This window comes from Nyctereutes procyonoides, unplaced genomic scaffold (genome assembly GCF_905146905.1).
Source record: "Nyctereutes procyonoides isolate TBG_1078 unplaced genomic scaffold, NYPRO_anot_genome, whole genome shotgun sequence".
NCBI lineage: Eukaryota > Metazoa > Chordata > Mammalia > Carnivora > Canidae > Nyctereutes > Nyctereutes procyonoides.
In genome coordinates this window covers 94,377,489-94,394,248 of record NW_026575125.1, presented here as the reverse complement: position 1 = coordinate 94,394,248, position 16,760 = coordinate 94,377,489, and the positions used below count along the sequence as shown (strand labels likewise).

At 38.3% G+C, this 16,760-nt stretch overlaps 1 protein-coding gene across 3 annotated transcripts in view; it reads left to right on the top strand.

The window, feature by feature from the left end:
• Positions 1-6,244: 6,244 nt before the first annotated feature.
• Positions 6,245-16,760, top strand: part of TENM1 (teneurin transmembrane protein 1) — a 575,853-nt gene continuing 565,337 nt past the window's right edge. For all 3 annotated transcript variants that reach the window (XM_055338409.1, XM_055338410.1, XM_055338408.1), the window contains exon 1: positions 6,245-6,461. In XM_055338409.1, the coding sequence (XP_055194384.1) occupies positions 6,245-6,461 (217 nt within the window). The remainder of the gene's footprint in view (positions 6,462-16,760) is intronic.

Here is a 16,760-nt window from a genome sequence, read left to right as displayed (position 1 = left end):
CAATAAACAGTAGAACATATATATTTTTGAATTAGTGTTTTTGTTTTCTTTGGGTAAGTACTCAGAAGCAGGATTGCTGGATCATATTGTATTTCTGTTTTTAATTTTTTGAGGAACCACCTTACTGTTTTCCATAGTGGCTGTACCAATTTACATTCTCCCCAACAATGCATGTGCTCCCCTTTCTCCACATCCTCACCAACCTCTGTTACTAGTCTAGTGTTTTGTGAATAAGATAATTTGCATTAATGTAAAAGGTCATTATTGAAGAGAAATTAATAATAATCCCAGGGAGTACTATCCCCCTTTGCTAGCTATTCTTTTAGGTACTAGGTGGCCTCATTTCCTCTGTCTGCCATGTTCTGAAGAAGCCTGTTCTCCTTGAGCAATGTCCAATGTACTGTTTATTTTTTTCTGGAGTAGCGTATGTCTTTTGGTGAAGGCTCCAACCCATAAATAGTTGCTATGAGTAGGACAGTCTTGTTTTCCATTTTGAGAGGTTGTATATATGATTAATAGTAAGAAATGGAAAGGAAATAACGGGATAGAGGAATAGGGAGGGAGGTTATCCCCAGTGCATAAATATATATATACATATCAATGGATTAGAAAGTAATATTTTAGTTAAACTACCCCATAATAGATAGGAATGTGTGTGAAGGGTTGGGAAGAGGGAGAGGAAAGGAACAGAAGAGAGAGGAGGGATGGGGGACTGATAAATAATGTAGACTTGTCTTTGAATAAGCCTACCATTTTTCTAGCTTTTTAAACTTTTTATTTAAAATTCTAGTTAGTTAGCATAGAGTATAATATTAGTTTTGGGTATACTATATAATGATTCAACAATTCCACACGTCACTCAGTGCTCATCACAACAAATGCATTCCTTAATTCCCATGCCTATTTCTCCCATTTCCCCACCCATCCTCCTCTGGTAACCATCAGTTTGTTCTCTATACCTAAGAATCTGTTTCTTGGGACTCTTGGGTGGCTCAGTCAGTTAAATGTCTGCCTTTGGCTCAAGTCATGATCTCAGGGTTCTGGGGTCAGGCACCCTGCTCAGCAGGGAGTCTGCTTCTCCCTCTCCCTCTGCCCTTCTCCCTGCTCCTTCTCTTTCTCTCTCTCTCTCAAATAAATAAATAAAATCTTTAAAAAAGAATCTTTCTTTATTTGCCTCTCCCTCTCTTCCTTTGTTCATTTGTTTTGTTTTTTTAAATTCTATATAGGAGTGAGATCATATATGGACTTTGTCTTTCTCTGACTGATCTCATTTAGCATAAACCTACCATTTTTTTGACCAATCTAAGCTTCCCTTCAGCTTCATAGACAATCATAAGATTTTAGAGCTAGAAGAGCTCTTTGAGAAAATCTAATCTCCTTATTATATTTAGAAAAACTAGAGGCCTTAAGAGAGAGGAGGTGATATACCTTAGGCCACTGTGCCAAGTGTCTTCTGAATGACAATGTGGACTAGTGATTATGAGTGTGGCCTTTGGAGCAGATTGTATGAAGTGAAATATTGGCTCTACCATTTACTAGCTATGTGACCTTGGTCTAGTCACTTAACTGCTCTGTTCTTTGATTTTCTTTATCTATAAAATGTACCCACTTCATCAGATACAGTATGAGTTAAAGGAGTTAATGTGTGAAAAGCACTTAGAACAGTATCTGGTGGCCTTGCATGAGACCTACCACCTGAGTTAGCTGCTACTTGCTGTTATGATGCTTATTCTGCTATTCTAAGGCCAGTGATTTTCATATACCAAGTTGTCTATAGCTTTATGGTGATTGAAGAAATCAACATATACCTCCATGGGTCTTTTCCAAAGTCACCTTGGAGGTTATCTTAGTAGAAAGCAAAAAGTGGAACACACAAAGGGAAACCATAGGTGGTGACATTTGAATTTATACTATGTGAACTATATGAATATATCTTCTACAGTAGAGAAGATAATTGATTTTGTTTTTCACTGTTTCACAATACATGCAGCATGTATTTTACCTACACAGTTCCTTGTTTAACATTTATCATTATCAAAATAATAGAGAAATAAGAAAAACTGCTGCGAATAGTATTATATGTACATTTGGTTTTTCTGTGAGTTGACAGGGAGATTGCCATGTCTAAATAACATTTGCTTATCATTGGACCTCCAGGATGCCATGTTGGGCACTGAATGAAGAAGTCAGTAAAGCAAATTATGAGCCTGTCCTTTACCGCAGAGTATTTGTAACAGCATCTTTTCAGAATTATTGTGCTTTTAAACTTTGTTAGCTTTAAAGTATTAATCTTTCTCTTAATGTTTTCCTATTTTTTTTAATTTTCAAAAAATGAACCATTTGTGAGTGAAGCCAAGCTCTGCCTTATAGGACTTTGGTAAATATCACAGTTATATATTTTCATAGTTCGAGGCACACAGAGTTGTGCACTTCCATATCATGTGCCTAAAGAGAGCTGGAATGTATTTTCTGCTGTGTCCACTGGCACAAATATCAAGACAAGAAGTTGTGGTGGAGGGTCAGGGAGCAGGGAAGGATTATTTTCTCTTGGTTTATACCAATTTGTGGTTTAAAGGAAAATTGCTTCCAAGAACTCTCAATAACCTTGAATAGATGTGACATTACTGGTTGATTCATAGCTATGAATAGCTGTGATTAGAACTTCAAGAACGGTTCAAAATGGCTATAGGAATATTCCTTTCTCCCCCCCCTCTCTTTTTACCTCCCTCCCCCCAGGAGTTTTCATGTTACAAGTAAACATACTGAGGGAAAAGAGAATATCTGCATTTCCATACATAAAAATAAGAGTGATTTTAACATCATAAATCATAGTTGCCAGAACACAACATTAGGCATTAGAAGTGAGATGTTTTTCATTTTTAAATTTAACTTGTTAGGTTTGAATGGTGTTAAGATAAGTGTAAATTCATAACCAACTGGGATTTAAGAAGGAATGCTATTTTGACCGTACCTCTGCTATGTTAATCCCAATCAGAGTGAACCAAACTTGATTGAAAGGGCAAGTGAGAGATGAGAGAGAAAATAAAATGTGTTTTTCTATATTATAACAGAAAGTATTTTACTAAATTATTTTTAATTATAAGGCCCTTGATTGATATTTTTGCATCGCCAATGTCCTTATGTGGGAAATAGCTCTCCACCCCTACTTGGTAAACTTTCATTCTTTAATGAACAAAACCTGTATATGTTGGCTGAAATGAAATTAGGTGATTTTTATTGATGCCTCCTTTTCTGGGTGGAAGTCTAGTTCTCTATTGCAAAGATGCATTTCTGGAAGTCTACTGTTGATATGTTTCTCACCTTGCACTATTTGTAGCGCTCAGGGTCTAAAATCCAGCCAACTGTCCACCTTATGAGGCACATCCAATGGGAACCTAAGGAGAAAGAGATTAAAATTGGCCTTATCACATACATGCTGAATGGAATTTCAGTGGTTGTGATGATGGTGTTGTGATGAACAAATAAGCTGAATCAAATACAGGCTTTCCCAATATCCTCATCCTTGGTGCTTAAACATTACTTTGTCTTTCTTTATGAGGCCTTTCATTCTGTTTGGTAGTAGAGTTGTTTATCACTTGCATTAGACTGTAAATTCCTTGGAGACTATGGCCTATTCATTTCAACATTATCTGTAGCCCCTCTTGTGAATGCTGGGCAACAATATATTCAACTCATTCAGCAACTATTGATCACAAGTCTACTACATGCCTGACATTGTGCTTGTTTGGGGGATATAACAATGAACAGAAAACATAAAAATACTTCATGGAGCTTACATTTTAGTGGAGAGAGACAGAAGACGGGGAGTAAACAAGCAAAATATATAGTATGTCATTTGGTATTAAGTGCTACAAAAGACAGGAAGGAGGATAAGAAGTGACCTTTTTTGGTGGTTTACAATGGGAGGTTGCAAAAGTCCTGAGGTAGAAACATACCTGTGAGTTTTAGAAACCGTGAAAAGGCTGGTGCACCTAAAGTGCATGATATGGGTGGAAATATTGGGGGATGAGATTAGAGAGGTCAGGATAGGGAGAGGTGAACCTCGTAGGAGCCTTGTGGTCATTGTAGGATTTTGGCTTTTATTTTGAAGGAAATGAGACACTATTGCTGTTTCTGAGCAAAGGAGAGACATGACATGACTTAGATTTTAAAAGCCTCATTCTGGCTTTAGTGTGGGGAATGTGCTATCAAGAGAGCAGGGGCAGAAGCAGCATGACAGACTATTCCAATGATCCAGGTGGGAGATGATGGCTTGAACCAATGAAGTGGGAGTGGGGAAGTGGAGAAGTGTCACTGGATTCTGGATATATTTCAAAGGTAGCACCAACAGAATTTACTGGTGGGTTACATGTGGGATGTGAAAGACAGGAATTGATGTGTGTGGCCTGAGCTAATGGAAGAATGAAGCCACCATTTACCAAAATGGGGAAGACTGTGAGAGGAGCAGGTTGGAAGTTGTGGGAATCAGGACATCAGTTTTGAACATATTAAGTTTGAGATACCTTTTAGATATCCAGGTAGAGTTATTCAGTGGGCAGCTGGATATTCACGTCTGTGACTCAGGGGAGAGATTATGCTGGAGCTATAAATTGGAGAGTGACTAGACAATATGTTTCATGAGATGGCATGAGATTAGATTGTTGCCGAATCATCGGTGTATAATCACTTAAAATACTTGACTTGCTTTCTCTCCAAGTATGCTCATCTCTGATATTAAGTCATACCAAACTGGCTGTCTCTGTAGACCATTTATGGGATTTGTAGGTTAGGTGTTAAATAGTTTCTACTATGTTTGTGCCTAGAGTAGTGCTAAGTGATATGGGGGCTGTAAAGAAGCCTAAGACTCAGATTCTGCCTTTAAGGACCTTAACATTCCATTAGGGAAGTAATGCTTCGATTCATGAAACTTTGTTCATAGCACAAAGGATTAGGTACCATTGAATACATATCAGTCAATCCATAAGCTTTATTGAGTGATTTCTCTATTTTGTACATTTCCTCTATATACACTAGGAATTCCAAAAAGTGAGATACTGCACATGATTTAGATGCACTATCTAGATATCGATAGATTCCTTTGAAAATACACATGACAAAGAGCTTAAGAAAAATAAAGGGGTCCATTTCACTGCAAAATAAAATCATGAAGTTATTTGGGTTCAAACTAGAGTTTTCAAGATTGTGCAGAAGGACCAAGTTGCAAAGAGTTGCAGCATTTGATGAAAATAATGATAAAATAATGTAAGGAGTGAAAACAAGTACACTTCTACCGGGCTTTAAGCTTTTCAGAGGAGTTTGACATCTCAAATGGCATTTGATGTTCTCAAACCTCTCTCTGCTAAGTAAGGCAGATGATGCCTCTACTTGCCCTAAGAGCCTTAGTGACTTCTAGCTCAGCATTCTGTCGGGGGGAGGGAGGGTTCTTACAGCGATTTATCATGAAGTTTTAAAATTTCTATTTCTAAACCCGATTTCAATCCTGCTGTTCATATACCAGGGTACTCACCAGAAGTGGTGTTTACATCCTCTCACTACAATGAAGATCAAAACTTGACTGCCACCTAACTCATTAAAAATTCTCTGCAAGCCCGAGGCTCAAAAGCCACAGTATGGACACAGAGCTCAGTCCCCCTCAAGGACACTTTATTTCGTGAACCTCCCTCCCTCAGAATTCTGCCCTTCTTCAAAACTCCTTTCTTAACTGCAACATGAAACCAGAGGCAAGACTGTTTTTTTCTGAATGCAGTCCTCTTACCAGTTTTCATTTCAAATGTGGGCTGTGCTAGGTTAGTCTTTGTACCCCTGGCCACTTGCAAATCTTAGAATGTTTTTTAATCCAGCCACTGACATTATCATTAAGAACACACAGGCACCTTAGAAAACGTTTATTTGCATTCCAGTGCAAATAGTTTTGAAAACTGCCTCTCTTCTACCTCGAGTATTTTCTGATGCTTCAAACTCCAGTTAATCCTAAATGCTTGCCAATGTGTGCATGTAACACAGAGTGTTATTATCACCCCAGGCTAGCTTCATGTCATCTAGTTTGTCTTTTGCTTCACTCCTTTGATAGTATTATCAGAACCAATTGTGAATCTGCCAGATGCATTTCCTCTCCAAAGGACAAATCTAAGAAGGCTTGTGTTTTTCCCTCTCTTCCAGGACCGCTTACATTAAAGGAGTTCCTCTTCCTTCATTTCATGAAATTGAGCTTGCTTAATCAGACATGGAGCAAACAGATTGCAAACCCTACCAGCCTCTCTCAAAAGTCAAGCATGAAATGGATCTAGCTTATACCAGTTCTTCTGATGAAAGTGAGGATGGCCGCAAACCCAGACAGTCCTACAACTCCAGGGAAACTCTGCATGAGTATAACCAGGAGCTAAGGATGAATTACAACAGCCAGAGTAGGAAGAGGAAAGAAGTGGAGAAATCTACTCAAGGTATGTTTTCACTGTTTTTTTTAGAACTAATATTCTTTCTCAGGAGGGAATGCTTGTGTGCGTAAACTTATGTTTCAAAAACAAATTTGCTGATGTTAACTGGTTAATAATGCACACTGCTTACATACGCTTAGTGAATCTGTTCATATGCCAGTCCAAGCTGAGGTTGTAGGTTACATGTGCTCTTTACGGATTATGCGTGAATTTAGATGCAACAATCCTCTTATCAGAGCATTCAAAATTTGTCTAATCCTACAAATAGCCATTTACAGACTGAAGGATAAATAATTTATAGTAAGATGAAAAGTAAACAGCTAAGTGCTTTTCAAGCCATTGCCTATATGGGACGAAAGTCTCAAATAAATATTTGGCTTCTAAAAGAGCTTTAGAAAGGTTAGTGGAGACCACCAAACAAAAGTCCAGAAAGTCTGTCATCAGAATGTGGACACTTTGTGCAACACAATCATAAGGGAAAGTGAGAATTTATTTGAACCCTTCTTACCATGGTCATAACGTAGAGCAGATCTTTTGGACAGCCTTGGATTGACAAGACAGTTATCAATAAATAGAAAACTCATAGAAATATGATTGCCTTATTTCTTTTTAATAGGTAGTTAAGCAGTGGTGTATACTCTTTTTTAACTACACAGAAGAAGAGACACTGACTAGTACAGGTTAATATATTTTTAAAATTTTTTTAACTTTTATTTATTTATGGTAGTCAGAGAGAGAGAGACAGAGAGACAGAGAGACAGAGAGACAGAGAGACAGAGACACAGGCAGAGGGAGAAGCAGGCTCCATGCACTGGGAGCCCGATGTGGGATTCGATCCCGGGTCTCCAGGATCACGCCCTGGGCCAAAGGCAGGCACCAAACCACTGCGCCACCCAGGGATCCCTTAATATATTTTTTAAAGAATACGCCAATGCTGAAATGAAAAAAAAAATAGATTTGATTATCTAGATCAGTGGTTCTCAACTTATAGACCCCAAAGCAGCAGCAGCAGCATCACCCATAGGACTTGCTAACGATGCAAATTCTCAGGCTCTGGCCCAGACCTATTGAATTAGAAACCCTGAGGTGGGACCCAGCAATCTGTGGTTTAGCAAGCCCTCCAGTGGATTCTGATGCCAACTCAAGTTTGAGGACCACTGCTCCATACCTTTGAAATCTCTTTTACTCAGAGAGCCTTAAAAATCACATCTAATTGAATGACTTCCAAATATTTATCATCAGCTCTATCATTTTTCCCAAACTCTAGCCCAGCATTTTCAGTTACCTACCAGATATTTTTGAATGAATGGACATTCCCATTGGCAGCTCTAAATTGATATATCTAAAATGGCAGCAGTCGTCTTAACATCTCCAATCCCAGTCCTTTTCTTTCCATCACAGCATTTGTTAGTGATACTCCCATTCTCCCCAGCCATCCATGTATACTTTCCGGACCTAATCAGTTGCTTCTTCTGGCAGATTTAACTTCTGCTTGTCTCAAATCCATCTTCTTCCTTCCATTAGCATAATCACCACTCACATTTTCTCTTACCTCAACTGTTTTTGTTTACTAACTGATCTCCTTGGACCTCACCTCATCGCACTTCAGTCCTTTTGCCGTATCGTCACCTTTCCCTTGGAATGACCTTTTCCACCATCTCCATTTAACCATATTCAACCATCTTCAAGGCTGAGTCTCCCAGCATTTTTGCCACAGAGCCTTTGGTGCACTGTCAGCCCCTTTGTATCCATTTCTGATTTTCATTATTTTTGTATATACTTTTTTAGATTGCACACTCAATAAAGGTGGGGATCATGATTTATTTACTGATCTCTATTTTTCCATGATACTTTGCATATAATCTGTGCTTTATACATTTTAACTTAAGGAAGCAGTTGCTATCAACCAAAACGTAAGTATTTACCATACATTGAAAACTGCTTTTTAAATACTGACATTGACACAGGTTTTTTTTTTTTTTAAGAGTAAGCCCATGCTGAGATGAAAAAAAAATTGATTTGATTATCTTGATCAGTGGTTGTCAAAGTGTGGAGCCTAGATCAGCAACAACAACATCACCCATGAACTTGTTAGAAGTGCAAATTCACAGGCATTGCCCTAGACCATGTAAAATGCAGCTATTATAAATGGAAACTACTATATTGTAATTAGTATGAGTCTTACATTAGAGAAATTTTAAGTTGAACCGAAGACTTTATATATATTCATACAAACATTTAAATAGACCTTAAATGTTTATGATACCAACTATATTACACATTTTTTAGCTCTTACCATAATTGGTAAAGTTTTGTATCTGTCTTTTCAAGTAATTCTTTTTAATCTTTCCTATTTGTTCTGCTAATGACTGTGTTAATTTATTATAAAATAATTTTATTCTCCTGCCTAACTTTTTTTTAAAGATTTTATTTGTTTTTCATGAGATACATAAGGAGAGGCAGAGACACAGGCAGAGGGAGAGGCAGGCTCCATACAGTGAGAGCCTGTTGTGGGACTCGATCCCAGGTCTCCAGGACCAGGCCCTGGGCTGAAGGCAGCATGAAACCGCTGAGCCATCTGGGCTGCCCTCCTGCCTAATTTTTTTGGCTCTTTTATGCTTTAAGAAATGTATAGTTTCCATTAAAATATTTTTCTATAAGTTTGTCCTTACAGAATGTGAACTTAAAATTGTTAGTTGTGGGCTATGGGAATGAAGTATAGAGTGCTTGACCTCATATGAGTTTAAATAAGAATGCACTTCTAGTGACAGTTTGTTCTAAAAATATAAGCAATTTTGTACTGACTCAGTATATAAAGAGCCTAGCCAGCTTCAGATTTCATTTCTGCGTTGTGATCAAAATGAATTTTGGGAAGATGAAAGTTTGTCTTCTATGATGCCATACTAACTTTTTTAAGTGACCTATAAGTACTCAAGAAGCTTTTACTTAGCCCTCGTGATATGTCAGGTCTTGGGTCAGTGCTAGGGATGGAGATGACTCCAATTGTTCCTGCTTATAGGAAATTCATAATGTGGTAGAGAAAAAAAATCAAACAAATCATTGCAATTGGTAATAAGTACTTTTATAGATAAATAAAGTGGTATGGAAATATACAGGGAATTGGGGTCTATAGAAGGGTAATATTTGATTTAGGTCTTAAAATTTGAATACGATCTTTCTTGGAAAAGGACATTCAAAGAGGGTGGATTAGCAGGTGCAAAAGCATGAAGCTGTGAAAAGGCCTGGGATGGTGAAAATTTCAGTTGGCTAAGCGTAAGGTACATTGGAGCTGGATCACAATAAGTATTGCAAGCCCAATTTAGGAGTTCTTTTTTTTTCCTTTATGCATTAAAAACCTCAGCTTTTAAATGATGGAGAATTTCATGCTGAATATGATTTTTAGGATGAGATGTGTAGAAGAGAATTGTATAAGCAGCAGTATAGTGGATTGATTTCAGGTGGGAAAAATTGGATGCAGGGAGACAATCTATGAAACTACTGAATTAGCCCAGGCTAAGAATGGCAATGAAAGGTATAAACTCTGGATGTATCAGAAGACGTAAAGAAACATTGTGCTGAGATATCAATGTGGAGGAATTGATAGGAGTTGGTAATTGATTAGTTGTTGAGGTTGAAAGAGATAACAGAGTCAAGGATGCCTCAATTTCAAGTTTGGGACACTGGGAGGAAGATGATCCATTTACCAAGAGAAGGAAAATAAGAGGAAGAGTGGGTTTGGAAGGGAAGAAAATTAATCTCTTTCTAGACATGCTACATGTAACATGTTTGGGTGGATTTTCCTATCCAGGTGGATTTTCCTATCAGGCAGTTGGAAATGGGTGTTTGGAGTTCAGGAACGATCTGGACTGTTGATATAAGTAGATTTGAGTTCATCAGGAGTAGGAGATGCCTGGGGATGGATGACATTACCCAGGGAAAATGTGTAGAGTGAGACTACAACAAGGCCAAGGACAAAAACCTGTTTCTGTCATCCGGGAACTTACATACACATGTTGTCAACCTATTTAAATTTTTAGCTAGCACTATCCTTTGGTGCACTGACTTATATACACTCAGGTATAAAGATCCAAGAGGTGAAAGTCCAGAAACTTGGGGTCTTATCTGTCACTGACTCACTGATCTTTACAGATATCAAGGAGGGAAAATAAGTACCTCTTTGGGGGAGAAATTAATTATCCTGCATTAGGCAAAACTGTGGACCCAATTATCATCTTTTTTAGTGAGGTCTGAAATCTACTTTGTTGTCTTATTCCATGTATTACTACCTATGAATAAAAGAAAATAGTAATATTTTTCACATATTTATATGAGTGGTAGCATTTTGCATTAACCTAGCTCAAGTTGAGCCTGGCTCGTTATTTATAAGGAATAAAATTCTCATAAAATTGTTGAGTTTTAAATAAGAAGGGAAGGAAGCAAATACAACTGGGCACCTGCTATAGTGGTAGACACTCTGCTAGATGCCCTTCAGGCTTACTAGCAGTGCAGACTTAAGCAAGTTACTTCAGCTCTGAGCCCGTTTTTCATCCTGCAGAATTGACTTTGTCATCATCATCATCATCAACGCCATAATCACAATGTTAAAAATAAAAGTAATAATAAGAATAAATCTTGAATAGTATCTACTCTGTTTTGGGAATCTGCTAGGCACTTTACATTTGCTCCTCAAATACCTTATGGAGTAGGAGTTTTCATTTCCAGTTTACGGATAAGGTAACTAAGACATGGAGAGAATTAACTGGTCAGTTTCCATAGCTAAGAACTGGTAAGAGTAGGATCGGAAATCAAGTCTTAGGCTCTAAAGTCCTCATCACTCACTACACCACACTCCTCCCCTACCTACCTCATGAGGTTATGATAAGTATTTATTGTGATCATAAGTGCTAAAATGTTTAGGAACTCAATAAATGTTAATTTACCCTTTATTTTCTTCCCTGACAACCTTGCCAGCCTCTTTTTGTTTCAGTGACCAAGGGTTTACAAAGAGGTTTAACAAGTTTTTTCATTCTGATTATTCTTAGAAAAGACCAGATGATGTGCCATCTAATTTATAATGAAATATTCCCAAGTTCGTTTGTTTGTTTCACTTCTTAGGGAAGCTATTGTGCCATCCAATTCAGGGCTTGTTTAGGGGGAAGTATTAATAAGAGGAAATGCTTGATCCCATCTGAAAATATCTTTATCTTCTTATTTTTATTTGCCAAGAAAGCAACACCCTCTCCCCCAGAAACACATAGAGTACTGGATTCTTTTTTTTTTTTTTTTTTTGAGTACTGGATTCTAAAACTGATTTTTCTCATCTTCCAAAAGCTTTCAAATTAACGGATGGACAGTAATCTAATGTCATTCACAATTCTTTACTAACGGGATGGATGACCCCTAGACAAACTTATTTTATATGATTTTTGGCAGGTCTAATAGCAGGGGTAAATTTCCTGGAGGCACAGAGGCTAGCAGTTTTTCCCAAGCAGCCTCAATTCCAAGGGAGGCATCAATTAACTACAAAAATCAGTGTAAGACAAATGAAAATATAAATATATGAATGTATGAACCAAAGATAATAATTTTAGTTATGAGAATTGCCCTATAATTTTTATAAAAGATACAATTAGTTTTGAAAGTAGCCATTTTACCGATCAGTAATTATGAATATGAAGTTACCCATGCATGGAAAGGAGGTATGGTGAGGACCTATTACAAATCCCACAAAATCACAGACTCCTGAGATGCTACGGTTGACACATTTTCTCTCATGTCTTTTGACCAGGTCTTTTGTGGCTTCTCTTTTCTCCTAACGTGTTTTTTGTTTGGTTGGTTGTTTTCCTCTTCTGTATTACAACCTAAGCTGAAATCTCACATTATCGCCATCTGGTGGAAAAAATTTTAAACTGCCGATTTGTATCTATCAAGATTACATGAAAGCAAACCTTGTCATCTGTGGATCTGTCTACCTATCTATCCATCCATCCGTCCATCTATTTTTTTCATTTACTCGTTTATGCATCGTTCATTTAGTGTCAGCTATGTTCCAGCTACTTTGCTAGATGGATGGAGTTCATCTTGAAGTAAATGGACACAAGTGACTTACTTCCCCCTTCCTTGCCCTAGGCTAATACGGCAATTCATTCCCCAGAAGCTGCTCAAGCACCATTGCCACTTGTGGGTTCAAGGAGCAGACAAAAGCCCAATTTGAGAAGCACATTTCTCCATTCGTATTTCAAGCCCTTAGCAGGAGCATAAACTATTGTTTGCTTAATATCTAAAAATTTTGGATAACACTTCCTATGAAAATCTTAAGAAAAATGATCATCTCAGGCTCTGTACTTACATGGTTAAAGATCACAGATGGCAGGTATAATACAATGTAGCAGGACCTATAAAATGAAATCTTTAACAGCATTTAATCACCTGTAATGAATTTAGTGCTGTGAGCATGTTGCACTTTTAGTTGTCACAAATTCTAGCATAACAATCTGTGACTGCCCAGAAAGAACATAGACTCTAAGAGAAAACTAAGTGATTTAGCAGGAACTCCAGTTGGCTCATGTCTTTTAGTCAGTATCATTTGTTCATGAAAACTTATTCAATAAACATTTACTTACATAGTATCTAAAACTGTGATGGAATGACTGTGCCACTTCAGCCACTGTTCCCTCTAACCTGCCTCCTGGCAGATATCCCTGGTCAAATCTTCAGAGGTGTTCTTTCTTGTTGTGCACGACTGCAGCCTCACATTCCGATCAACACAGCAATCCACCCAAGCATCGTCAGTCAGTTGTCAACTGTAATTGAGATGAACCTTTTTGAGATGAAACCCACTTCCTGTCTATGCTCTGCTTATCTGTGCCAAGTTTTGTGTTAAACTCTGAAGATAAGTAGATGAATGAGAAACAGCTTTTGCTCTACAAGAATTCAGAGTGCAATGGAAAGGCATATATAAACCAGCAACAGTGATACAACGTGACTGGTGTTATAATAGTGATATATATGTAAAATGACTATGGGAGTCTGGACGGTAGAATTATGTACTTGGCCTGAGGAATGATAGCAATGATTATAAGAGAAAAATCTAACACTTATTAAGCACCAGGCACCAACTAAGGCACTTTAGATGGATTATGTTTTTCAGTCATTCTAGTAATGCTATGAGGTTGGGGTCATTATTATTCCCATTTGCAGATGAGTAAAGCGAGGAACAGAGATGCTAAGTAACTTGCCTAATATTACAGATGTAGTGAGTAATAGGAATGGGATTGGAACCCAGACAATCTGACATTAGATCCCACTGCCATAATTACCACACAGAAATAGCTCAAAATTCAGATACTGAGTTCAAGGAAATGATGTCACTCTGTGTGTGTGTGTGTGTGTGTGTGTGTGTTGTCTGTGTGTGTTTGGAGTCATCTATAAATAGATGGTTCCTGAAGCAATGGAAGTAGAAGAGAGAATCCAGTGAGAATATGAACAGTTAGAAATAAAGAGAGCCAAATATGATACCCTGAGGAGTAATTGAATTTAAAATAGTGAGCAGAAAAATAGAGGTGGTCTTAAGATGTCAGAGAAAGATCAAAAGGAGGGGGTATCACACAAGCCAAGGGAGAGGACTTCCCAGCAGATGTGACTAATATTGTGAAATACTTCAGAATCAACAAGTAGAATGAAAATGGAAAAAGGAACAGGCAGTTTAGAAGGTCACTGCTGACTTTAGACCAGAGATTCTCTACCTTGATTGGCATTTAAATTACCTGGGGAGTTTTATGAATCCCAGTGCTAAGACTGGTCCTTAGACCAATTAAACCAGAATTTCCACATATGAGACCCAGGCATTTAAGAAAGTTCCTCAGGAGATTCCAGTGTGCATGCAGGACAGGAATTCACTTCCTTAGAGTAAACGATTTTGGTAATCTTAGAGAAAGATCCCAGATCGTGAGGATGTGAAGAGAGAATGCAATTGAATGTAATGACTGAAATAAGGCTCTACTGAAGGATGTTTTAGGATCTCAGGTGGAGGGGAAGGTTTTGAAAGGGTTCAGTGCCTCCTCTGAGACAGGAAGTAAGTTCTGAACTGGAGTGGCAAGCGTTGAAGTTCATGTAATGATCTCAGTTTTCTTGGATAGAGACAAGGTTATCTGCTACAAGTGTGGATCAAGTCAGGAGTTTCAGATGAGTAGCAAGAGAGGTTTTTGACATATATATCTGGAGGTCAGGAGAGGTGGGACTGAATACGGAGATGTGAGGATATTAATGACAACAAATATTATTGACCACTGTGTGTCAAGTATTCTGCTGAGTGGGCTCATTATTTAGTCTTTATCATAACTCTCTGATGCAGAGAGAATCATCATGACCCTTCATTTAGAGTTACGCAGCTTGGGTAAGTAGAGGTAAGATATAAATCCATGATTTTTGGACTAAAGCCTGTATTCTTTCCACAACACTGTTAGGTGTGGCTCTAATCAATGATGTCTGCACTGTGCCGTGAATATTCGTTCTCATTTGGAGAAAATGTTTCCAAACAGTAATGAGTGTCAAACTGAAGTTGGAAATTCTATATTTTGGGGGTGCCACCCTGTGATGGATTTAAGGGACATAGGATATATACCTGATGCTTGAAGTTTCTTCTAAGGAAAAGGGAATACCAGACTCTCCACTGTATTGTTACCAGGGATCTTTCTAAAACACAAATCCGATCACACCATTCTTCTGAATATCCTTTAGTGTCTCCCAGTGCTCAGAGTAATGGTTTTTCACAGCAAGGGGTACAGGAGGAGACACTACTAAATGCTTTAAGAATCTGATCAAAGCTCTGAATCTTCCGTTCAGAAGAAAATGCACATATATACAATATCTGCCATACATTTCAAGGGGCTCAGGAAGCCCTTGAAGTCCTTCTGCATCCATAGATCATGGGTTAAGATTCTCTGCTAAGGGAATTTCATCTTTGCTTAGTTAATGCAACTTAAATCTTCCAAGATTTAGCACTAAAAGAAGCTACAAGGAGAAGCTGTTGGGGGTGGGAGCCAGCCAAGTAGTAAACTCAGCCCCTGAATTTCACCTTCCCTTGGCATTATGTCACCTTGATTTACTACTAGCATCATTAACTAGAAAGGTTTCCACCCAGTGCTAAATCCACAGATGGTCTGGATTTTGTTTCTAACAAGCAAGGCAATCTTTCCTTATATCGGCATCCATACAACACACCCCTGTGCACAAATGATATTTTTAAGTTGTGCCGATGTGTGCAGAAATACATATTGTACAGGTAAGTTAGAAATGTGATTTTGGAGAAGGGAAGGGACCCAGATGGGTGGAAAAATGGAGGAAGGGTATTTGCAGTGGTGAGTATAGAGCTTGCACCTGCAAGCATCCTTCTGAACGTCATCATTTCTGTAAAACTCCCCCTTCCTTCTTTATCAGTTGGCTCCGAATATAGGTAGCCAGAGTCACGTGCAATTCACCACTTCCTAAATACCAATTCATTATCAAATGGGTAATATTCACCTAGTAGAACTAAATGTGATAGAAAGAATTCTCTGTATAGATTCTTTTTTTAAATTTTTGTTTTGAAGATTTTATTTATTCATGAGAGACACAGAGAGAGGGTCAGAGACATAGGCAGAGGGAGAAGCAGGCTCCTCCTCCCCGTGGAGAGCCTGAAGCGGGACTTGATCCCAGGATCATGACTTGAGCCAAAGGCAGATGCTCAACGACTGAGCCACCCAGGTATCCTTCTGTATAGATTCTTAAGCTAGTTTTATGTAACAGCATACACTTACCACCAATTACACATATGTTCCACGAGTGCGGTTTTACCTTTGACCATCTCTCTGTTGTTGTTGAACATTCTTTATCCAGGGACAGGCAGGAGAGTTTCTCAGTTCTTTTGCCTTGCTGCTTCTGAGGCGATGTGGCTTTTTTCTCTCGGTCTGAAAATATCCAGTGCTTCTGCACATCCATTCCATTTCTGCTGTCTGTCCCTGAGTCTACTTTGCCTAATACTATGCTTAACCCTCTAATGCTTCTTCTTACGTCTCTATTAAAGCCTCCGCTGTAGCATGGGGAATGATAACGGTGTTCCCTTCTTAAACAACTCTTTACTCAGTGGAATTGTGTACTTTCCTTTGAGGATCAGCATAATTTCAGAAGGAAAGGACTGGCTCCCTGGCAAGGTGTCACATAGATGAGTATGCCCTGGGAAACAGAGCAACTATCCTCTTTCAGGTACATAATTTGGTTCCTCTCTGTGAATTGCTTCAGCTACAGGGCAGGATCAAAGGGAATGGA